This window comes from Epinephelus fuscoguttatus, linkage group LG4 (assembly GCF_011397635.1).
Source record: "Epinephelus fuscoguttatus linkage group LG4, E.fuscoguttatus.final_Chr_v1".
NCBI classification, from domain to species: domain Eukaryota; kingdom Metazoa; phylum Chordata; class Actinopteri; order Perciformes; family Serranidae; genus Epinephelus; species Epinephelus fuscoguttatus.
The window spans coordinates 7,016,531-7,042,004 of record NC_064755.1 but is presented as its reverse complement, the minus strand read 5'-3'; the positions used below and the strand labels follow the sequence as shown (position 1 = coordinate 7,042,004).

General features: G+C 39.5%; 1 protein-coding gene across 1 annotated transcript in view; it reads right to left on the bottom strand.

The window, feature by feature from the left end:
* The window catches only part of LOC125887084 (c-Maf inducing protein), a 57,589-nt gene that overhangs the window by 22,253 nt on the left and 9,862 nt on the right, over positions 1-25,474 (bottom strand). Inside the window, exons 2-4 of the mRNA XM_049573610.1 lie at positions 6,714-6,839; positions 2,623-2,673; positions 1,193-1,354 (exon numbers count right to left, since the gene is read on the bottom strand). Of these exons, the coding sequence (XP_049429567.1) occupies positions 1,193-1,354; positions 2,623-2,673; positions 6,714-6,839 (339 nt within the window). The remainder of the gene's footprint in view (positions 1-1,192; positions 1,355-2,622; positions 2,674-6,713; positions 6,840-25,474) is intronic.

Genomic DNA, 25,474 nt, shown 5'->3' with positions numbered 1-25,474 from the left:
TGTGTAGTGATCAGTGCCACGCCAAGAGTATCCAAACACCTTTCCTGGAATACTCCGCCTTAAAGGAAATGACACCAGCATAAGAGCAAACATGAGGTGTAATCCCTTCATCACAACGAGCGAGAGTCTGAGACGTTAGTCATACAACTAGCATGGTTCAGTCTGAAGCTAACAAAATCTGCTCTACCAGCACATAAAACTCACTAATTAACATGTTATATCTCATTTACTTAATCGCTGCAAAATCATTTTCCATGTCAAATCTTAATAAAATACCAACTGCAGCTGATGAATAACCAGTAGTGGAGCCAGACATTGTAAACATTCAGGGCTCAGCCTACACCTTGGGGGATGCAGGAGCTTGTTTCCTCAAGGATATTTTTCCCCATTCATGGTACCTATATGCACAATTTTTCAATCTATTTGAGATAACAGAATGCCTTAATGTCTGTATATCATTAAGGAGACACGTAACAGTTGCCAGGGAAAAAAATAATTCTGTAGAGCCTACATCCTATTTTGTAATTGTTCCCCAACTGTCTGTATCATTCTGAAACCATAATACAACAAATGTAGGGGATGACTAATTTTCACTTCCTCAGTCAAGGAAATGTACACTCTAGTACTCTGAATTGAATATTAGAACAATAGAAAAACATCCACTCAATTATATTGGATTTCTTCAGGGAATAGCATAAATCTGGGGCTTTTAAGGAAACACTTGGGATTGAAGCCACAGATGCCACCCCTCCACTTCGCCCCTGTAAATAACTGTAGTCAAGCAAAATCTAGTAGAAGTGTTTAGTAGCATGAAATTGAAATACTCAAGCAAACTACAAGTATATGAAGAACCAAAATGTTGCATAATTTGTGTATGTGTAGCCACGTACATAAATTATGTAAAACTCAGACATAAAGCAATAATTGTGCACTAATTTAAGAAGTCTTAAAATTCATCTGTTTTTACTTCTTTAAAAATCCTCTTTTCAAAAGTGTTTTAAATCATAATGTCATTGTTTTTTTTCTCTTATTAGTGTTAAACAGTGAAGGAAATGGAAAAGGAAAAAAACTTGAATTAGGCTTCAAAGGAAAAGGTAAAGGCAAGGGGAAGGTCCACACAGGTAATATATGCATGAATGTGTGTGTGTGTGTGTGTGTGTGTGTGTGTGTGTGTGTGTGTGTGTGTGGCTACCTCAGCCAGCAGAGTGGAGATGATGTGCAGAGGAGCCTGGTGGATGGACTCGTCCTGTAGCGGTGAGGTAAGAGCCATGTCCACCAGGGCTCTGATCTCCTTCAGCACCACGTCCCAGCGACTGGGGTTGTTCAGGACCTTACGGTACTTGTAGATCTTTTTCTGTAGAAAAAAAAACCCACAATGGGATACCCCACAGTGATGACCAAGCAAACATTAGGAATATATGATGGGCTGTTTGTTATTTATGAGAGGGGAGACTGTGGTGTACAATGGGGGAGGGGAGGCACTTAAAAACTATTTTTAAGCCCTGGGGAGGGAGTTATGTTTTTTGATTTGGCTTAGGGGAGGGACATTCAACCTTGAATGGTCATATTTTGTATTTGGTTAATATACCCTCAGAACTATGAAACCTGCAAGTGGGTTTGAAGGGTGTGTTTTCTTTAAAAAATCTCCAAAGTCACACCATCGATCATAGCCAGAAACAGTGAAATATGTTTTTTAATGGTGAAAAGAGGGTCATGCGTTTCCCCCTAGTCACTCAGCAAGACTCAGGGAAAGATATTTGTAGCTCAAGGGAGGGTCATGATATATAAAAAAATGAAGTGACACACCAGCCACCCACCTATTCTGATAAGTAAAGTACAGTCCCTAAATATAGTATTTTCTGCGGCTGCTGCCTGCATTGTTCTGTGAAACAATCACTCCAACACTTCTGATATCTTTAAGAAGTACTTTTCAAAAGTGTGACTTTTGTCCTTGTTTTGGGCCTGATTCATGTCACCATTTTTTTCAATGCTTGTCATGTTTGCATGGGAAATTTCTATTCAAAATGGTGGAGTGAAAGCTCATTAACAGGAAGTGTTTGTAAAGGATCAGAGCTGCTTAAAGTCTTTCTGTCATGATACCTGTGTATATATGGACAGTGCTGTCAGGTTTAGATTGTTGCTTGAGAAACAGTGTTGAGTGTGAAGGAAATTAAACACAGAAAAAAATGTAAACCATAGGAAGTAACTGTGAGCTCTACCTCTCTGAACTGCTTCTGGCATACTTCCTTGTATAGCTTTATTTAGCTCAGTGAGCGCAGCACGACTGTAGCACTGACAGGTTTAGAGGTCTGATTCTCATAAAAGTCTGTAAAGTGGCGTGTCAGACTGTGAGAAGATTTGTAATTCAACAAAAAATGATTTTGGTGTTTCAACATTCTCATGTGCGATAAACTGCAATATGTGTGGTAATCTTTATACAGTAAAAAACAAAGAAAAAAAAGAAACGATAAAGCTGACATACAGAACACAAACCGTGTGTATGGGGTGTGTGGGGGTGGGGGTGTGTGTGTGGGGGTGTGTGGGTGTGTGGGTGTGAGGGGTGGGGGGGGTGGGGGGGGTGAAATAAATCAATTAATAGTTACAGACAAACAGTAACCTTACCTTCCACTGCAGGGAGTGAAACCACTGGTCCCTCAAGTAGCTGTTTGCAGCCTGCGGCAACACACACACACACACACACACACACACACACACACATACACACGCAGAGAGACACAAACAATTTGTTAAATGTGATCTCATAGACAGCAAACCACAGATAAGGATTTCATGTCTTTGGCTTAGAGCCACTCAGTCGACGACATCCTGAAAGAGGAAACAAAGATTTTTGCATCCGTGTAAAAGATCAAATGCTCACGGTACAGTCATTTTCTGCAGCCCTTCCCTCTAACTACGTTTCACTTTTAAAGCCCTATGACTATCTGGTTTAATTTAGTCATGAATACAAGAAAATATGTGGTTTCTGGATGAAAAGCACAAAATAAGTCTTGGCACTGTTTGCAAAAGAAAAAACTAAAGTCAACAGACATGGTTAGATTTTTTTAGGATAAGTTTTTAACAGTAAAGCTGCACTGATCAATAGTTTTACATTAACAATAGATCAATATGTAATGTGGAAGTGGTTTCACATAGTGATGAATAAATAAAGAATTACCACCCGACTCCCCAGTCCAGCTCTGTGGAGCGTTTCATTGTGTTTAAGCCCATTGATTTGGTGGTATCACTCTTCCTGCTCTCATGTACCTCATTTCCAGCAGCAGCAAGCAGCTCTTTTCAGCGAAAAAAACCCTGATAGACCCACTGCACACTACGTCTTCAGCACCAAAGCATGCACTGACCAGCATCTAGCTGGTGAACACAGTGAAGCATCTAGCAGCTATAGAGACAAATATTTTTCTCAGGATTTGATGGACACCAAAAAAAGATCAGGAGACACGCTGTTGCTGCCGTTATACAGGTTAGACCCAGTGCTACTGCAGGCCACCAGCCCACTGTGACACCTGGTGCTGGCACTGGCCAAATTTTAGCCGGGAAGCAGTCCACAGTGGCGGGGAGCAAGGTGGAGGGACGGTAGGGTGGCTAGATAGCTAATTATCATTTACGATCTGATAATCTGAGAGAGAGAGAGAGAGAGAGACAAGGAGGGGACAAGAGGTTAAATAAATCACTGTATGGGAAACACTGGTTACTATATGAAGCATTTGCATATGCCTGTGGCCGTCTGGTGGGAGGGGCTTGGGACAGAGAGGAGACAGCTGCAGGAGGAGGGTGTATTTTCAAAATTCTGCCACCCCACCCCCCCCTTTTTTTTTAAACCACTTCCAGATTTCTGCCTACTACAGCTTTAAACAAGACAAGATTTACACACAGGAACAGCGGCAAGATGAAAAAACAACAACATTTATATAATGAACTGACGTCTTTTAAAAATGAACATCTGACTTCTCTGACACACACAGATAAAGCGCATTGTAAACTGAATTGCCAACAACTGCAGGGGTAGTTTAAAAATGAACTTTGTCTTCAAGCAACGAACCAGGAAATAATACTCCTGTTCTTCCCATCTGCTTCATGTGTGTTTGCACTTTTTACTACCTGTCCCAATGTTTGTGAACAGTAAAATAATTGATCGCCAGCAAAACAAAGTGTAATGACTCTGAGGTCAGACCAGCGTAGGCGGGGCTGGTATTTAGAGTAAGAAATGGAACATGATAGACTGATTAGAAGGAACAGTGCGTTCAGTACAGTAGGTAGCCTGCTGCTTTCAGTAAGATAGCAGAAAGAAGATTCAGAGGGAGTTTAACTGTTTGGGATAATAATCTTACAAGAGACTGGGATTGTGTCAGGGTAGATACTAAAACTGAGTCTTACTATTCTCGTTTGCTTAGAATGATTCTACAACTCTTGATAACAAGCCTCCTGTCTTCCCCCGTGTGAGATAGGAGCTGCGCTCATGAGCAACATTTGAAGACCCACAGAGTCACTTTTGTCCCCAGATGGTGAAAACTAAATGACCTCAATAACCCACCATTACAAAATTAGCAATAAAGCTCCTGCTGACTCAGGAGTTGACTGTTGTTGTCCTGTTATGAAAAAATCATTCGTTACTACTTGCGTAAATGCAAAATCCAAATAAGGGTGAGTGACTCTTTGAATAAAGTTCAGATGGGAATCCATGATAAGGACCTGGCTTCTATTCATCAAATTTATACCCACAGGAAACAACAGCAATGAGTCAAGAGGAACAGCAATCATATTCCCTCGGCAATTTAATCATATTTATCAGTGTTTTTTATTGCCATAACCCAAATCAGCACGTTGACAGATTTGGATTTTAGTGCCCACTCTGTTTGCATTTTTTTTAAGTTGACTTATGATCTTGATCTCTAAACATCTGCTATCTTCAGTTTTCCTTGACATTTATTTATTTTTCTCTCTTTTTCTATGTTCCTTTAATAGCTGGAAAACTACACTGAATTTTCTGGTTTTCCGCCACTTGTGCAGGAACCCTGACTGATCTTGGCTTGTGGAGCTGAGCTTTTCCTCTAAAGCACAAACTGAATCTGTCTGGCAGTGGTCCAAACAGCTGGCAGCAGGCATAAGCAAACACCACTGAGGAGGTGGGTATAAACTGTTGACCCTCACCACCCATAATGGGTTGAATTGTGTATCAGAGTTAATTGGGCTAATGGGTAACAGTACCAAATGTGCTCACTGAATGACTCTGGTTAATGTGGGGATGATGTTTTCCCAGGAATCCAGAGCAGTCTCTTATAGTTCAGCGGTTACATGGTGTAAGGTGTCTAGTACAGGTCTTGGTGCTGTCTTGAGTCTCAAACATTACAGCCACTAAACTACACAACCAAGTCCAGCTCTTTTTTGATTGTTGACTGTTATCATGGGAAATTAATAACAACCAAATTCACCACAAATGTACTTGTATAAAAATAAATCCCACCCGGGGAGCAATCAGGAAAGAAAGTTCCCACAACATCGAGCATTAAAAGCTCAGTCTAATCATTTATGACAGGACACTAACCAAATAGTTATCTGCTTAGTTATCAGGCAGTGCTCCACTTTGTCCCCAGACATTTAATCTGTTTATACAAGTGGGTTTAGAAGTTTTTGTGATACATCATACATGAATAGATACAAAGACTTTGTCAAAGCTTTGAGTTTGATGAACTGATGCCCCTAAATCAACACCATAATATACTGGCTGTTTCAGACAGAGACGGGGATCATGTTCCTGTGTACTTTTAAGACAAATATTTCCATAATTAGTAACCATAAACACCACATGAGGTGATATTTTTGTCATTAACACTGAATCAAATGACTGCTATATTTTGGAAAGACATTCAGGACAGGTGATGACACTCTCATTAAAAATTATTATAGCTACATTATTAATAAAGCTGTTTGGAAAACCGTCGCAGCTAGAGCCTGCTGTACAACATTAGCATGCCAAATCAGAGTCAGTTAAGGCACTGAGAAGGTTACAGAGTGGTGCATGGAAGATGTTTTTTGTAGGCAAACCCTATTAGGGTTAGGGTATGATGCCATGGTTCCCTCAACAAAAAGCCAATGGGATTTCTTGATTAGATTTTGGATTATTGCAGAAAATAAGCTCTGTGGCAGGCAAAAGTTTATGATTCGTTCATGTTTTGTCCAGCAAGATAATCTTCACAAATGAACACCACTTTTATGATCACTGAAGCGTAAATGAAATCGCCAGAAATAAAAAGCTAATGTAAGGCTAAAAAGGGAACTACACTATGTTCTCATGACTTTGACATCGCTACCACAACAAGGCTATAAAACGGAGTTCAGCGTGATGACATGCTGTAGCCTCATTCGCAACACCATTAGCCCTCTATATTTCGACACAGGAAATAGTTGTTTGCTGCTGTATTATTGTTGAAAACCACATGTATCCTTTCAGTGTTGGACCAAATTGATTGAACTGATTGGATTTGAATAATGAACTTTCCAACACTTGTCTTGTTTGTAGCCACTGCTATTGCAAACAAAATAAGCTGCTACTGTGTGGAAACAGCTCCTATAGCTACCTAGCTAGCCTACAAAAATGTCAAGGTAGCTTGTTGTTTTGTTTCATTGTCACCAATTTATTCCAAGCCTGTGTTATTCCAGCCTGTATAAAACCACTGGCTTGTTTTTACGTGCATTACCTGCAAGAGGACGGTGCCACCAGGGAAGCTAAGTTGGACACAGTACTTCGGAGCATTGTCCCATGAAAGGAGCTGCAGGTCTTCTATAGAGCTGTAGGACAATGACGTCTCCATGTAACCGGTGGGCTGGAGAGAAGAGAGAAAGCAAAAGGATATTAGTCTGCCACTGTCAAACATTTACAGTACATACTGTATATTTAAACAGAGCCGGGGGAGAAAAAGGCATTTATTTTTACTGGCAGTCAGCTGGAAAGACAAAAAGAAACATATCCTGGGCTAACCTGCCCTGGGTAAACACAACGACCAAACAAAACCTCCAAATACAGCAGAATGGCAAACGCTGTAACAGAGTACACAGGGTAATCTTTATCAGCTGTGGTGACATTTGATGTAGTTCCAAGTGAATAGTCATTGAATGCTGAAACAAACTGGAAAATCAATTTAGCAAAAGCCATTAATCACACAAATACACAAACATCACATGGAAAGACATTGTTCATGTAGCTTTGAGTCAACACACACTCACTCACACACACACACAGAAAACTGAGTCTGGTGTGATGGTAGAGTTCAGATCCCAGTCTCATCGTTGTGGGAGCTGGAAGCAGATGCAACTGAGTAACAGGCCACAACCTGTTTGCTAGTCTCAAAATGATTACAGAAACGCTGACAAATTACCACAAGTTTCCGGACTCAGGAACAGAAGAGTCTTTAGAGAGAAAGAAGGGGGGGGTCGAAAAAAAAAAAAAGAATCTGAACAGATAAAAATAACGAGACAGAGTGAAAGCCACCAGGAAACCCGAGCCTGTATATATTCTAACCCCCAGGAGAAGTTTGAAGAGAAATGTTTAATGCCACAGTGTGTCTATAATAAGACATGTGTCTGTCAGTAATGCAGAAATGGCAGTAAATGAATCACCAGTTCATTTCCCAGACATTAGCGTCACTGAATGACTTAGTACCAATTATTGTTGATGGGAGACTAACTGTATATCCACACAAATGGGCCCTGCAGACGTCATCTGCAGGGGCTTTTGCTGTGCCCTCATTAGGTTTTCTGGCATTTATCAGCAGTTTTTTTCCATTTACTTTTTTATTTTATTCTGAGGCCATTTTCATGTTGAGAACTTGAGATACTCAGAGCATGCTGAGCATTCTGGGCAAAAGTTTGTTGTAAAAAGAGTATGGGAAAATCACATTCACTTTACGCAGTGATTGGCCAGGTGCGCAGAGGAGAGAGCAGGTGGGACATCTTTCTCAAGCTCTCTTTTTTCATTTTTCACACAACTACTTCTGTCTCTTTTTGTGTCAACATCAACACCATGAATGCCTGGAAGGAAAGACTGTCAGAGAGTGTGTGCCATTATCTCCATTCAGTCAATGTGTCAGGATGGGCAAAAGACAGAGTTCTTGGCCCCGCTTTGCGACCTTGCCCTCTGCCATGACTTAGCACTACATTACCCCTTTTCCACCAAATTAGCTCTGGTTCTTGAACTAGTTCAGTTCAAGACTCTTAGAACCTTGGTGCTATCCAACAAACCAGGCACTTTTAACCAATTTTGAGCAGAACCATTGTAATGAAGGACGCTTCATCAGCAGACAAGCGTTGCTCAATGCACAACAGAAGTAAACAGCAAGATGGCGTATTACATTGATTAATTGCTAACTTGGTTCTGTTATTACAGATATTTGTTTCCTTCCACAAAACAAGCATGGAATAACTATTAATAAATAGAAGTAGAAACCCATTATGTATAAGACTCAATTTTGTCTTTTCGACCTGTAGAGTACAGCCTGGTCTCACTCCCAGGGCATCAAAATACCCCACCTGGGAATCAACAAGCAATTTATTTTTGGTCAGAATTTGTCAGACTGGAAAAATCTCAGATTGATAATAATATTAATAATACTGTACAACAAAGAACATATTCACTGGTTCTGATGATTGCTGCACACATTTCTGCACATTTCATGCATATTGCATCAATGTTTCTAAAGTGACGTCATGTATGAGCTGACTTTGTCATCTGGAGGTAGAGGGTGATGGTGAATGACAAGACGCCTGCCAGACCACTGTTTATGAGCTGTTCTGTTTTAGCATGTCATTTTTAGCATTTTTTTAGGCAGTAAACATGGGTGTTTTCTTGTAACCTGTTGCTGTTTTTGCAGCGGGGATAGTGCCACTAAAACCGGGCATTTTACACCAAAACATAACCTTTTCCTAACCATAACCAAACAGTTATTGTGCCTACACCTAACCACAGTTTAACCACGGCATTGCTGAAATGGAAAGTTTCAGTGTATCTTCTACATAATAATGTGCAAATGTAATGTATCCATAGTTTGCAGAAACAAACAATGCCAACATTTGTCCTGGCGATTGGGTTGGATGGTTTGACGATCTGAGCAAACTGTGTCATTACAACCTGTTTAGAAAACATCAGTTCTTCAGTAAATATGTTGCTCATAAACATGATACAAATGTAAATATATAACCAAGGTGGATATCCAAATAATTACTGCCATTATAATGATAATGAATGAACTAGGACTGTCAAGCTACAGTCAATGTCTCAGGAGAAAAAGGCCTCTACTGCCTCCCTGCTGCTTTTTCTGCTGCTGCTTTCAGACAGATAAACAGCCTGTCTCAGGCTTCCACCAGCACACACACACACACACACACACACACAGTCATGGCTCCACTCAACACAAACACATCTGAGTAGTTACATTGCAGCAGCAACAAACGCCTGCTTTCGCCCTGGCGTCTCTCTGCAGTGGCGTCAAGCAGACAGGTGGTTCTCTTTATTTGCATCCATCTCACTGTCGTGCAGCCCCCCCCCCCCCCCCCCCCCCTTTACTGTCGAACAAACACGCTATTCCTTTATTTACGCCTCCCTCCGCGACTGATAGAGTGAACTGGCTCCTCTCTCTCACCCCCTACACACAGACACACACACAGGATTTTCATTACAGACGACGTCCATAGCAAATATTGGTTCTGTGTGAGATGTCTCATTTCCTTGGAAGAGTAAACGTCAGCCCTGCTGTCTGTCTGTCTGTATCTGTCTGTCTGTCTGTCTGCACACTACCAAACAGTGTTTTACATCGGGTTGGAGCTTGAGTTGGACGCACATGCCGCACTAATAAGACGAACTGCAAAGTAAAGAGCGGAATATGAAATTGTGTGCTGAAGGAGGAGATAAATGGTGTTTCTGAATAGGCAGAGGCAGAGCAGAATGGAGACAAACAGAAGGGACTTCAATTTTCTGATAACCAGCCGAGGTTACCATAGATACTCCATCCTGCACAAGAGCATGCAGTGATTGCCTGCTTCCCTCTACCCTTCCTCTCCCTCTCTCTCATTCTGTCCGACTGTGTCTTTCCCTCTTTCTACTCGACTCTGTTTTCCTGCTCCCGGTCTTCTCTTTATCTCTTTTTTTGTCTCATTCTATCTCTTTCCGTTCTGCTTTTCATCATGAAGGAGGGTTGGAGGAGGCTGCAGCTCCTCTTGTCTCCTCACTGCTGTGTTACCATAGAAACAAGAGGATGGAGATGTATGTTGTGTTTGTTTTTTGTTTTTTTTTTTGTTTCCATGGAGAGGCAGACAGGGAGCAAGGAAAAACAAAGAAAAGAAGAAGAAATAAAGAAAGCATGACCTATGCACTGTATTTCAAAAATATTGGAAACACCAATGCTGATCATATCGAAGCAAGAAACAATGAGGGGATATTATTCAGGACACATGGAGCATGAATAAATTTGTATCATTGTTGAGTGAAAACCTTTTATCTCCAAAATGTCAGCTTATATATTCTTGAGAGTTTTTTCATCATTGAGCTGACATGAAAACAGAGAACTTGTAAAACATTTAAAAAACGTTAAAACTTTTAAGGATGCTGTCGCCATCTTGGTTTTTTAGAGCAAAGGTAACTAAATTTGGATGAGATGATGGAGCTGTGGAGGAGCAAGGGATGGATCTGACTCACTGACTTTAGTAATGCCTCACAGACAGCTTGTCTCTCAAGAGGCCCCGCCCTAAAATATGCGTAACTTTGGGCCTTAGTAAAATGCAAATGGGTAAGTTATAAAAACAGTTACCCCCTGTACAGTTGTCATGAATGTTGAGGTTAGCATTAACATGTTTATTCTGTAAAGTTGGGCATTTTAACATGCAGGTCTATGGGGATTTATTGTTTTGGAGCCAGCCTCTACTGGTCATTCCATGAATTGCATTTTTTGGCACTTCGCATTGGCTTAATTTTTCAGCCTTGAAGGCTGCTGCTTGGTTTTAAACTATTTAGGCTACCACAAATTATGTGTGCTGTCATATGTCATTGCAAACCATTTCTGAAAGTGCAACTTGCAACTTCCCAGCTTGCTACCAATGTCATTAGATGTTGACATTTGGTTGAATCTAGGTTGTGACTTCTGGTGAAACATCTAATGCCAACGTCAATTTGACGTAGAAAACTGATGACACTGATATTTTGTTGATTTTAAGTTGTGTTGTTAAGTAACCCAAATCCAGCCTCTTCCAAATGTCTCATGCCAACGTCATCTTGACGTAGAATAACAACATTTAGTTGTGAGTAGGCCTGTCAAGATAACAAATTTTGCTGAGCAATTAATTGCATCAGAAATTATTGCGATAAGTGATAATATTGCGTAATATTGTGTATTTAAGACCATTTTTATTATTGTTGTAATTTTGCTGTTTTTTGACCATTTTTTAAACTTATATAATGATAATAAAGACATGATGATACAAGTGCACCCTTTTAAAGATTAAAGAGAAATAAACATTTATTTAACAAGAATATTTAGGAATGCAATTTTTTTTTTTTTAAATATCCGAAATAACACGTAAAAGTATCTAAATAAATGTCAGTCTGTCACTCTCAGGTGTGCAGTTAAGTTGGTCATATTCGCTCTTTTTGTTGAGATGGTTTTAGAACAAACCCGGCACACCGGCTCGTCCAAATTACTGGGCTCCCCTCTGTCATTTGGTTTAAATCCAAAATACTCCCACACAGGGGCCGTGCCATTTGGTTTAGGAAAAAGTTCCCTGTCTTTATCTTACGCTCAACTGTTTTTTTTCTCTGCCTCATCTCCCCTCACGAAGACCGCACTGTGTGTGTGTAGCCCATAGCCCCGCCTCCCCCACAGAGACAAAGACACTCGATGGCAAGAGCTTTCCCTCCGTTCATTACGCTAATGAACCAACTCACCTGGCTGCCAGACGATGCACGGCAGTGAACGGTCTTGTCGTCCAGTCTCTTTGGTGGAGAGAGACAAGGGAAACAAACACACATGAATATGGCAATTAATCACATCCAGAAAAGTTACCGTCTCCCTTTTAATTTACCGTGCAATTAACCAACTTATCGCATATCACGACAGGCCTAGTTGTGAGGTATGAAGAACAAAACCCAACGTCTGCAAAATGTTATAATGTTAATGTTCGCACAATGTGAAATTCTTATTGTTAGGGTCTTTCTGATGTCACATTGACATCTGGTGCCAGCTGGGGTGCCAGCATTCATTTTTGTATTGTGAGAAAATAAACTTGATTCTAATTAGCTTCACAGTGACCACAAGCTGACTTTCATACTGTATGGATATAAAACCGATGGAAGGATTTAAAGACAATACTGGTGTAGTAGTGCTTTAGTCATTTGAATACTGCTGAACACAATGTTGAAAAGTTAAAGGATATGACTAGTGTCATTAAAAAATTTTTTTTACAGTCCAGAAATACCATGATAAGACCAAAACCAACAATGAATGCATCCTGCAATTATTACAACAATTCTTGTGTGAGTGTATCAAAGCCATCATAGCAAAGCAATCAAATCTTATCTCCGCTGTTGTCCAAAAACTATGAAATACACACCAATGAGCCACAGTGTTGCACTGGGTGACATGTTCCCTCATTACCATGAACATACACACACTGTAGTTTATTTTGACTCAATCCCACATACACACTCCTGCTGCCAGAAATACTGTACTTACTAGAGCACCATAACATGTACATTAATCCACCACAGATAAAATTAAAACTACAATGCTCAGCTGTTTAAGAAAACCAAGCCTTAAAAAAAATGTGACATTTGTGATCATTTATTGTACATATGTGTCACCATCAGTATGTGAGACAAACTTTTCAATAAGAAGTATATAGAAAAAGGCCTGTCTTCAACTTTCAGGTGCGGCGTGACATTGGAAAGCCAGAGGAGTCACTGCATGTAAACACTGAGTCACTGATCAACAACCCGTATCAGCTCCTTGATATGTTATGTTCACAGAGCACTGCAGGGCAGGGAAAACATACTAATTGTGCATTTGATGACTCAAAGCAGGAAACCCATCAACAGCCAGAGAGAGTGGAAGAAATTTAATATCTACTTTATTTCCATCCTTCCCTCCCCTCTACTTTTATTCTCCTCCTCTTATTATCTTCTGTTGATTTCCCTGTGTCCTTTTCTTTCCCTTATCTGCTCCCTCCTGTCCTTTTTTAACCCCTTGCTATTCTCTCCTTATTTCTTTTCCTCCTGTTTTCTTCTTCCTATCTCAATCCTGTTCTCCATTCCATCCTCTCTTTCTTCTCTTTTTTCCTTCATTTACTCACTCATTTTACTTCTGCTTTCCTTTCCTTCCCCTTTCTCCATCCTCACACCCTTATCTGCTCCCTTTTTCCTTCTCTCTACCCTCCCTCCTTATCCCCCTTTCCTCGTCTTCTTTTATTTCCCTTTTACTTATTTTCATTGCTTCTCACCATTCATGTTTTCGTCTTCTTTTAAGCCTTCTGGTCCTTCTTTTTCCTCTCTTTTTGAACCCTAACTCCAAATGTGTCCTTCGACCCTTCCTTTAACCATCTGCTTTCATTCTACAACTCCTTATACCCCATTTTCTCTCATCTTCCCATCTTCTTCTTTTACTTCTCTGCACCCTCTTCCCCTTGTCTCTCTCCTCCTACTTTGTTTCCTTATCTTTTATTTCTAACAATAAAAATGGAGTGTCACAAAACACGACATATACATAAGCACCTGTGTAATGAACAAACTATGTAAGAAAGCAGGATGGTAAATGTGTAGCCATGTCAATCAAGACTTAAATATTGTGGACAGTGAATCAACTTTGGTTAATATGAAACCTCTGTGGTCTTTTGCAGCCTGTGTGTGTCTCACAGAGTGACAACAGCAACAACCCTACTATTGAAGACAGATAGTGAGTGGATAAGAGGGCATTTGAGTGCATATTTCTTGGTCTTCCTGTCATCAAGCAAACAACGTCATTACACATCCTGTGTTCCCCCGGTTTCATATTTACCAATAATCACACAACATTAGCTCTTAAACAAAAGGACATTCAGCGTTTGCACAGATTTGAGGAGTGACCAAGGACATATGATCAAAGACCCTCGCTTTGACCAATAGATTGATCGCACGCTAGCATAAACATGTCAAATACTCCACTTAGGGACACACACCGCGGAAGTCATGGGAAGCTACTGGACTCGTGTGTGACGTTACTGGTCATTAAAGAGTCACTTCCCTGAACGATAAGCTGCTCTACTTCTCCATTTGCTTAGAAACAACCAAATTGCTGCTCGTAAACTTGCAGACGAAAACACACAGCTGGTTGACCTGCAGTGATCTGTCATCAAGTTGTGCAGGCATTCACAGAGAGGAGGACAGAAAGCAGTACTGTTGAGTAAGCTGTTTGGTGTCAGGGTCTGTGGTTTGTCACTGATACTTTCTGTGAAAACACAGTTCCAAGAAACTTTTCATGCCAATAATAAAAGCGTTTAAGTCTTGACTCAAAATTATCTTGAAATTAATTACAGCTCCTACAAATTATGGCCATGTTTGTTATCAAGATGCCAGACTGCGTGAGAATGCACATCACATACAAGACAAACAATGTAGTAACTGAGCACTGTGAGAAACTAGCTCAGTATAACTAAATAAAAAGTTGATTTTATGTTTAGTCAACAGGTCCACAATTTTGAAGCAGCTTTTCATGTCAAACTTTTGTTTTTGTTTTTTAGCTCAAAAATGTAAGAATTCGTTTCTTTCTAACACTCTGTCTCATTTCCATGGCCAGATTAACTCACAAAAAGGGCCCCAGGGTAAACCTTACCTGGGGGGGGGGAGCACCAATTTTTGTTAAACGTGATTTATTCAGCAAAATGCACCATGTAAATTTTGACATAGGGCTCCTCTACAAGACAGGTAAAGACATAGGACCAAATTTAAAGGGACACATTGGAATTTTCAACCACTAGTTGTGCTATAAAGCAATGTTTTTGAAAGTGGCTCCCCGTTTTAACTGTATTTTGTGCAAACACTCAGGCAATCCTTTCATGCTGTAGCAACTGAGCAGCAGATAGTGGTGGTCATGTGCCAAGAAATGTAGCACAGTGCACATAAAAAACAGCGAGGAGAAAGACTCCATGCTAGCAAACATGGATGTGAACAATGTTTTAGATTCCTCCAAAAATTGACTCGACAAATGCTTTATGAAGAATGAAATGCATTTAATACATTCATAAGGCCCTAAAGATATGAGCACATTTTGGGGCACACGTAAGAAGAAGAACTGGTTTCCAAAAACATGTAATGGTACACATCACCAAAGATATCGCAAATACTCAAATTACCACACTATATTGGATCCTATGGGGCCCTGGGGGCCCAAGGACATCTGTCCACATTGTTTGGTTTTCAACCCAGCCTTCCTTATATCATTATACACTGAATAAATTTGTGTCTTAGACTATTGGTCAAACAAAACAAAACAAACAAACAAAAAAAGTGATATGAAGATAACTTGTGACTGGCAATAGTCATAACAATTGAAGACTAAATGATTATTTGATCAATTACATAAATTGATTAAATTAAAAATGAATAATGGATGCTTGATGCTAAAAATAATTATTCACTGCCCAATACAACATCAAATAAACATCAGGCAATTCAACGCTATAATTACAGCTAATTTAACTGGGACAAGTCCTAGAAAGCTGGCTAGAAAAGCTAGAAAGTCCTAGAGCTTTAAGACTTTGGATATACTTTTTTTCCTTTGTTATTCTTACTAACAGACTTGCAGTGGAATGTGGTCAATACGTGACTTTAAAAGCTCGATAGGTTAAGTATCCCAGGCCTTTGAATACAAAATAAAGAACTCTTGGATTGTGAACAAAAGAGTCAATACTTAGCAACTTTACAGAGTGACATCAGCATGTACTAAACACACAAAAATGGCGACAACTAACCACAACAAAACAGCAAAAACAACCACAATACAAAAAAATCTCATGCCCAAAAATGGCACCAGTGAAAATCAGGAACAACCAAACAGCAACCACTGCCACCAAAAATCGCAGCAGCAAACTAAACCATGTTAACAACACAACAGCAGCAAGTTAAAAAAAAATGAGACCAGTGACAAAACCAATGAAACAATAATAGTGGGTGTAGAGGGAGTAGCATCAGCTCCCTTAGGCCCAGTCCACCACTGGGCCTAAGTGAATGGGAGTGCAACAGCTGGAAAATGTAAGTAACTCCACACTTAGATCCAAATATAATGTTAGCTCAAACAAAACTATAAATCAGATTGTGGAAAAGAACCCTGCATGTACAGCTCTGGTTATCAAGGGAGGTTATATTGGGAAATGAGCCTTAACATTGTACTGCTGTGAGCCATGGTTATTCTCTGTAGTAGCAGGTCAACGTTCAGTATTTTGACACGTGGCAGATGTGCACAAACACAGAGTAAATCACATGCCTAAATATCTTTCCACTGTTCAGTTATTTAAATCAAAAGTAAGTAAATTGTTTACCACAAAGCTCTAGTTCTAGTGATGTAAAACTATACGTACATGTTCATGTTTTAACATTCCACAGACACACAGTCAATCTGCAACTGAACTGCTGAGTAGATATGAAACAACATGAGTTTCACAAGGGCTAAACACAACCAGAGTTAACACTACCAGATGGAAGGAAAAACAACTTGTCAGACCAAAATATTAAGTGCAGAGATACTGAGGAGTAACTCCAAAACTGTTCAGCATGAGTCTGCATGAGCATATCATTTCATTCATCAGACTGATGTTGCATTTTAACAATTTAACCTTAGCTTGACTGCATTTTAGGGACACATTTGCATTCCTTTTTCACATTCTAAAATACTGAAAACTGGACAGATGAATGCTTTTGTTGCGTATCATACAACTTAAAGTCAGCTTAAAAGTATGGCTCACAAAAAGAAAGAGAAACTTTTTTTTTAAATAAGAGTCTGGTTTGGCCAGTGTGACATTTAAAGGGTGGCTCCTCAAAGTTAGGCCATGGTTTCACATCTCATTGTGGTCTGGCAGGGCCATAGATGAATGAGCTTAAGACGTCATTATAAGGAGGCAGGACAATACAACACTCACAGTTCTCTTTTGAGCCTTTTTCAACAACTGGCTTACACTCCAATTTACACATTTGAAAAAAACAAAACAAAAAAAAAAGATGGCAAGTGTTTTGGATGCTACAAACTAAAACTAAAGTCACTTTTGGAACACATTTGAGGCCAAACAGCCATGCAGCTAGTGTTAACTTTAATAATAGTGGGTGTATTTATGAGGCCTTTTTTTTTTTTTTTTTTTTTAAACAAAACAGACTTATATTCAAGTTTTTTTGTATTTACATGTTTTATTTTTACATGTTGTACATGTTGATTTGGTCCTGTTCTATTTGCTGTAGCTGCACCTTGCTGTCAACGCACAATCTTAAGATAAATGTAGAGTACAAAACACTATCAGTACACTCATCATTGCTGCTCTGTGTGTCTGTTTTTATAAGAAAGATGCAAATACTTATGCAACTTGTGCTACACGACTGGAGAAAACAGAGAAAAAAGGCTGTGGCAGGTAGGTAAAACAACAACAACAAAAACTACAAATAGAAGAATGCATTGCTCCGCACCACACCAACAGACCGAAAAACAGTGTTTGTTAAAAATAACTTATGTGTAGAAAATCCCTGCATCACATACATTAAATTAAACAGCACTAAGCATGCACTGCCTTCATTGGCTCGTTTTTAGCCACCTATAAGAAGAAGGCAAACGTAAAACAAATTATATCAGCTAAGGGTGAGCTATATTTTCAATATTTTCACAGCTTTACCTTGCTGTCAGACAGCCCTTTTCAACAGGGGAACCAAGGCTGTTATCTCAAAGCCACCAGACTCCACTGACAAAAACAATTTGGAACACAGGAGTTACTGGTCTATTGCTGCCTTGATCAGTTAGCATGTAAGGTAAAGTGGTGAAAATAGTCCAAATATAACGTACACTTAAACTGATATTAACTATTTTAGGCAGGTCATTGAAAGTGGCTGAAATATGTTTTGCTGTGCCCCCCATCCACAGCAGTACATTGCTTAGCTTTTAATGCTGGTGAATTTGGTTTAGCAAAGACGCTAGCAAAGCAACACAGTACATACAATAAGCATGGCAGAAATATGAGAAAGAACAGTCCACAATGTTTAACTATATATCTTTAAATGTTACAGTCAGTTCTGAAAAGACAACAGAAATAAACAAGTTTACCAATTTTCCGCATCTCCGCAATTCAAAACAATTGACAGTTGTCTAGAGTGGCAATTAGCATGATGTCATGGTGATTAGGTCTATAAATGCTCCCACTGGTGGGAGGTGTTGCTCATCTGAAAACAGTAAGACAGCCGGCTGGTTACAAACACTCTTATTACAGTTAAACAGTACACTAAAATGGTTGGTTCATGGTTTGGTTGATTTTTGATCAGCGCTGCCTAGTTTCACAGTTTAATCCAAGTTTGAGAGAGACAGAGAGAGACAGAGAGAGACAGAGAGAGAGGGGCAGGTCTCTCTCTCGATCCAGTTCTATGCTTTTTGTGTCCGTGGTGGCCACAGGTGTAAAAAAATGAGGAAGTACAATCTGTAGTTCATGCAACAGCCCTTGAGCCAGCTGAGATTTTGGTTGTCAAATGAGCAGGAAGATTTGGGCACTGGCAAGATGAAAGCAAGTTTAACACAGTTAAACACACTGTTATAGTACAAACCTGCCTGTAAATCAGCAAAGTATCCCTTTAAGCTTCTGTCGATAAAACTCAGTGCTTCCTGCACAGATATTTAACATCAAAAGCCTTCAGGATTTTAATTTAACACATCTGTAGGAAGTGTTGAGTTTTATTGACAGTAGAGCAACATGGATTTAAATAAACAGCAAAGAAGAAATCTAACAAATATTCAAAATAGTAAATTTATTGGTGTCACATGATCATCTTAACTTTTCCCATACAGAGGGCCTACGATTGGTCTGATATGTAGCGCCGAACTTTTGAACTCAAATAGGGTCCCTGCTAATGACTAATATCGAAGCCTCCACCAAAGGTAATGACAGACTGTTTTAAAAGACAGCCAATGAGACGAGAGCAGTGTTGACTTGGTGTGATAGTTTAAATGTGTCACGTACGATGAACTGTGGGTTCACATAATCTAGTTCTGGTTCCCACATGCAGGCTGAACATCATTTAACCTCTCCTTGACTGTCTTTCACCACATCACCCTCTCATTACTAACTCAGCTCTTCCTCCACCCTGACTTTCTCTGTCTTTTTCTTTTTAGTTTTTCTTTAATCCACAGATCTCACACATCATTTATGACAGCAGCTTGTTGAATTAATGAGGCTAAAAAAAAAGCTAGAACCTCTGACCCCCGTGTGAACGTCGAATACTTGTTTCGTGATCTTTGTCAGTTTCTGTTGTATACATGCTCATTCTCATCTCTGAAGACTGTCTTACTGTTCTGTTGACTGTGGTCCAAAACAACAGTGAGACGCAGAATGGCTTGTAATGGAAAATAGTTTTCCAGGACTTTATGATGTTCTTCTTAGCCCTCATACGTTCATCATACTGCAGTTTGTGGTGTTTTTTCAGATGGTTGAACATGTTAGCTGTGTTGCAGCGCAACCACAACCCAGCTAGCACCGCACATTGATATGACATCAGAAAAACGTTAGATTCTTTCATCGGATTTGGGTTGCAATGAAAATCAGGTTGACGATTATTTTAATGTCTAACAATGTTAAAATTTCACATTGTATGAGCGTTAACATTACAATGTTTTGCAGACGTTGGGTTTTGTTCCCCATACTACGACTAAATGTCATTATTCTATGTCAAGATAATGTTGACATGAGATGTTTGGAAGATGTTTGATTTTGGTTACTTAACAATATAACTTAAAACAATTAAATATCAATGTCAGCTGTCGTCCTTATCCTACATCAAATTGACGTTGGCACTAGATGTTGTCCTGACATTGAATTTTGGTCGCAAAACATCACAGCCTAAATTCACCCAAATATCAATGTTAAACGGCATCAGTGGCCGGCTCAAAGTCTCATGCACTCTTTGCATATTATTTGTTCTTGCTTAACATCACTTGTGCTAAATCCAAAATACTGTACTTTCTAACAATAAATGAAGATTCATTTTGAGGGAGCAGTTTTTCACAGGCATTCACTGCAGGGTGTGCACACAGCTGCATAACAGCTGCTATGGCTGTTGGTTTTGGAAGAGCTTGATTTGATATGCAGTGGAGTTTTGTCAGTATTGCAGTCAATAATGTTCATTTAATTGTGGGAAGCCAAAATTGTGATTGAAATTAATATTTGAGCAAAAGTGCAGCCTTGGAAAAAAAACATTTCTTTGTGGGCTTTGTTTCGTTCTAGTTTGGATTTAGTTTTCTAATTTCAACCATTTTCTTCTTCTGTATTTATTCAGAAGCCTGTGTCACTTGTAAGCTATAGCTTATGCTACATAAGCAAGGACAAAGAAATATAATGAAACTCCATGGCAGACCTAATTTGTGCTTTTAAAGCTGGTGAGACACATGCACATAAATCACCAAATCATACAAACTAGTAGGCACAGTGCAACCATACCACTCAACTATAGAAGGGTGCTGTGTGTGTGATTTCTCACTGCCCTGGCTGAATATGTTTTTTTCATCATGGTTAAAAACAACCCACAGTTTCCCTTAAAAACATGACTAACGAGAATCACCGCCTCGCGGTTGTATGCCTCCGCCAACCAGTCAGGTTGCAGTTTACATTCATGTCTGTCCAGACTCATTGAATATATGCAGTGAGGACTCTGAAGGCATGAAGGATATTTTTGGTGCTATGGAAATTATCCCTATATTGTCATGTATGAAAAATTTCCAATGACAAACATGCTGTCTTCATTTATTACTATTTTTACAGAGGAGTTGGAGAGCTTTGTTACATGGTGCAACAACAATCACCTGAAGCTCAGTATCAGCAAAACCAATGAGCTTATGGTGGACAACCAAAGGAACAGGATAGGACAAAAAGTTGTTGCCATGACAGCAGACAGTAATTAATAGCTCTGGGGATCAGCGGTATCTCACCTTTAAGCCAGCATCAGAGGTAGTAACAAAACAATGTCAGTGTAAAGGGGACAGCTGGCAGGCCGGGACCATAGACAAAATGGATGTGACATTTTGATGATGTGTTATGTGTGCAACCACCCCCAGAAGATTTAAAAAGTAGCTGATAGCAGTTAGCAGCTATGTCAAAAAAATAATAACAGCAGCCATAAATGTCTGCTAATTGGGAAAAGAATAAGGTCCAAAAGCCCATTACCCTCTGAGTAGAGGACGAGATCAGCCACCATATAACAGGGACAGTAAATGATTGTTATTACCATGTTAATGCCTTTGTTACTGTTTGTTAATTTCAACATACTGCCAACACACAGGTCATAAGTCATACTAGAGTCTGGCATGTTGTCTTACATGTCACGCCTATCATGCCTCTTATACTTTCACAATGCCAGCATGCTGTCTAAAATCACACATTGGGCGGCATGATGCTGCCACTATTTGGTCCTGTGTTAAAATGCAAGGGAGGCATAAAAAAGGACCTTGTAGCGAACCTATATTCTGATCTTTGTGTAAAAAGGGCTTTAAATACAGATATTCTGCAAAGAAAGGTGGATGCTTCGTGGACATCTTCAACCTGGCAGCAGATCTATACAATCAGCACAGTTTCAAGGTGGATATCCAAGATTAGTGTCACCAATTCAGTATCTGACCAATGTTTCCCCTACTGTTCCGAGACATGATGTTGAATAATGGCCAGAAAAGTGTTTTTGAAGAACATAATGATGTCACAGTGAAGTTGACCTTTGATCTTTCAGATATAAAATGGCTTCACATCATCCTATTAGATATTTGTGTAAAATTTTGTCAATATTAGCTTAAAAATTCTTCAAGTTATGGCCAAAAACATGTTTTGTGAGGTCACAGTGACCTTTGACCACCAAAATCTAATCAGATCATTTTTGTGTGTCATTTGTGTCAAATTTGATGAAATTCCACTAAGGCGTTCTTGAGATATCCTGTAGACAAGAATGGGAGGGCGGACAAACCAAAAACATAATGTCTCTGGCCACGGCTGTCGCCAGCATGGAGGCATAAAAACAGTCACAGAGTATGACACTGCAGGGCTGCAGTCTCCCTTCCCTGTCAAGAGTTTGTTCCTTGCAAACTCTCTTAGTTTCTCTGTTTTCCTTCACATTATCCATCACTCGCAAACACACTAACAAGGCAGAATGAGGGGAACGAGTCCAATTCCAATCTATTCTAAATATCGTAAATCAATATGGCGGAGAGCGCCATCATTCCTGACTATAACTCAAATCTTTGCCAAATGGCTGCATTGTTCAAACAAAACTGGGAGGATCCAGTATTTGAATATGAACATGCACTGCAGTCTGTCCTGGAGGCCTGCCCAGGACCTTTCAGAGCCTTGTATATGTGTATGTGTGTGTGTGTGTGTGTGTATGAGCTCATAGGTTGTAGTCACCGCATGTCATTTCTCTTCCCTTTACTTTGCATTAAAACAATACCATCACTAACAGTTATCTTGTGCTGCTTCTGCTTTGAGGAGCAGCGTGACATGCTGATCTGGATCTATACTTTATTGACAACATCCTTTAATTCTGCTTTAGTGCGCACACACACACACACACACACACACACACACACACACACATCATGTGTCACGGTTTAGAGATGACTGAGATTAAAGCCCTTTTTAAATAGGAATTGTGCAAATTTGCAAGAAAGCCCAATCAGTCTTCTTTCAGCATTGGCAGTATAAAAACAAAATTGGGGAGTGCGGCAAAATGCCGGCTGCCTACTTTTGTTCATACAGAATGTGCCTTTTTCAGGCCAATGGGGGGTGTGAGCAAGTAACAAAACGTGTAACTCAGCGTGTGACGTACAGCCTTGCTCTGAGGGAAGCTGCAGCTGGTCAGTCCTATGGTGATTCTCTCATAAGTTCTAACAATAAGTCCTTCACTGTCCCCATCATTTGATGGTTACTGGTCACGCAGCTTGCCGGCAAAATGGCCCAACATTTGCCGAAAATCTGGCAGTGTAAAAGGGGTTTCGGATTAGGGCCAACTTTGGCATTGAGGCCTAATAGGAGACCAAGACTGCATGCTGTGTTAGTCAACCACAGTTGTATAAACTTTAAATACTTTCTTATAGAAGTGAGAAGAGCTACAGAATGCTCCAGGGATGACTTTTTTTGTAGGCCGAGCGGAAGTTAGCGTCACCCTGGTTCCCACATCAAAAACCCTGTGGGATTTTTCAACTGGATTTTGGACTATTACAGAAAATAGGCTCTGTGGTAAACAAACGTTTATGACACACGTTTTGTTCAACAAGATTAATCTTCACAAATGAACATCACTCTTCTAATTTTAGAATCCTAATTGCAATCTCCAGAAGTAAAACGCTAATGTTAGGGTATAAACAAACTATAGCCATGTTAGCAACCACCTTTATCAGAAACATAAAAGCTTCAAAATTTACGAGTGGGGAATTCATTGACACATTTTGAGTCGAGGAACAAGGTGTGAAAGTCTCTTTAGCTTGTATTAACCACAGACTTTATTTCAGGCATCTGACTCATTGACTTTAAGACAAGGGAACTGGGAGGGCTAAAATGCTAACTCGTTCCTGGGTTTCAGGATTCATCACTTCCTGACAGCTTGGTTGTGGTACTGCATTTATCACAAAGGGTTAAAAGTAGCTGACTTTCATTGGCACGTAGTTGCTCGAAGCAAGACTATGTCAATTTGGAGAAAGGAATTAACATATTATTCTTCTTACAAATGAAAAGTTTAATTCATAAGCGATATATTGTGCCATTGTTCAATTCAGTACACCCAGGGGTTTTGATGCTACAGGCATGCTTGGTCTGGTATGAGCAGTAGTTTATGGTGGCTAATATTAGCCAATGTTAGTGAACCTTTTACCCTAATTTCCACCAAAAATAGCTCAAGCATGCAGGTTTTTGTAACGGACTAAAAATAGACAATATTCCCATTGCCAGAATACCAGATTTGTACACAGCTCTACAGTAAACGAGTATGCCGATTATTTTTTTTGTTTTCGTTTTTACTATGTGTCACGTTTAACATCACAGACGCTTCAGAAAACAGTTTTAGTAAACAGTAGAAAGCAGCATGGAGGCAGTAAAAATGTTACAGTGGTTACTTCTTTTCCTTTTTATTAAGTGTCTCTTTTGAACTTGGTGCCGGCCAGTGTTGGAAAGTGTTGAACTACATGTAATTAAACTATAATTTAACTATCTTTAGCTGTAGCCTGCTGTTGGTTCAACTCCATTCATATTTGCATAGTGACTGAGGTTGGGAAATTACCTTTTTGGCATTTTTTATTTAGTTTACAAGTGAAACTACAAATAATATTGGCCCATAACATGAAAGACATTATTTTACATTATACATTTCACATTATTTTTTTTATTTATTTTACCATTACTTCTTTACTGTAAATGGATGCCATTGGGCCACAGTTATTGCTCTTTATTAACAAATGTTGAGAGAAGCTGTTGCATGCTATATTAGAAGTTATCTGGCTAACAACGTAATCCTGCTTGTTGCAGTACTCCCACCTGGACTCTGATGCTGACATTACTTGCACTTTCCCAGGAATAGTATAATATGTGGAGTAGTTTAATTTTTTGGTTTATGTTTGCCCTGTGAATATGTGGGCTTTTTTCCTCCCATGTGACTTTTTGTGTTATATTTTGTTATAACTTTAATTTTTTTTTTTTTTTTTTTTTTTTTAACAAAGTAGTCTGAAACGCTTTTTCTAAGTAGCTTTGCTTTACCAAACTAGATTTTTCTTGAAGGTAGCTCAATTTCTGTAGTTCAGTTTCTTATAGTGTGAAGTAATTGGTAGCTATGCTTTTAAAGTAGGTTCCCCAACGCTGGTGCTGACTGATTTTCATGTTTCCACTGCTGCTGGTCTGAGCCTGTCAGAGCTGATGGGAGTGAATGCCAATTGTGCCCTTTCCCACTTAAGACAAAAGCCAAATGATAGCAGGTTTAAGTGTTTGTTTTGTTTTGGGTTTTTTTGTCCAGTGGGAAAGGAGTATAGATAGATACTGCTTACTTTTCTCTCAACTTGTGCTGCTGTTACATTATATTTGAGCTTTAATCATTTGCCTATAAATTCACTTGTGGCCTCTGTGTGCCTCTGTGTTCAGCAAACATGACGCCGTGTCACTTTACATACTCAGCTCCGATTAGGCAGTTTGGATGTTGCCACTATACTGGCACACGACAAAGCAATTCATTTCCTGCTGGTGTTTA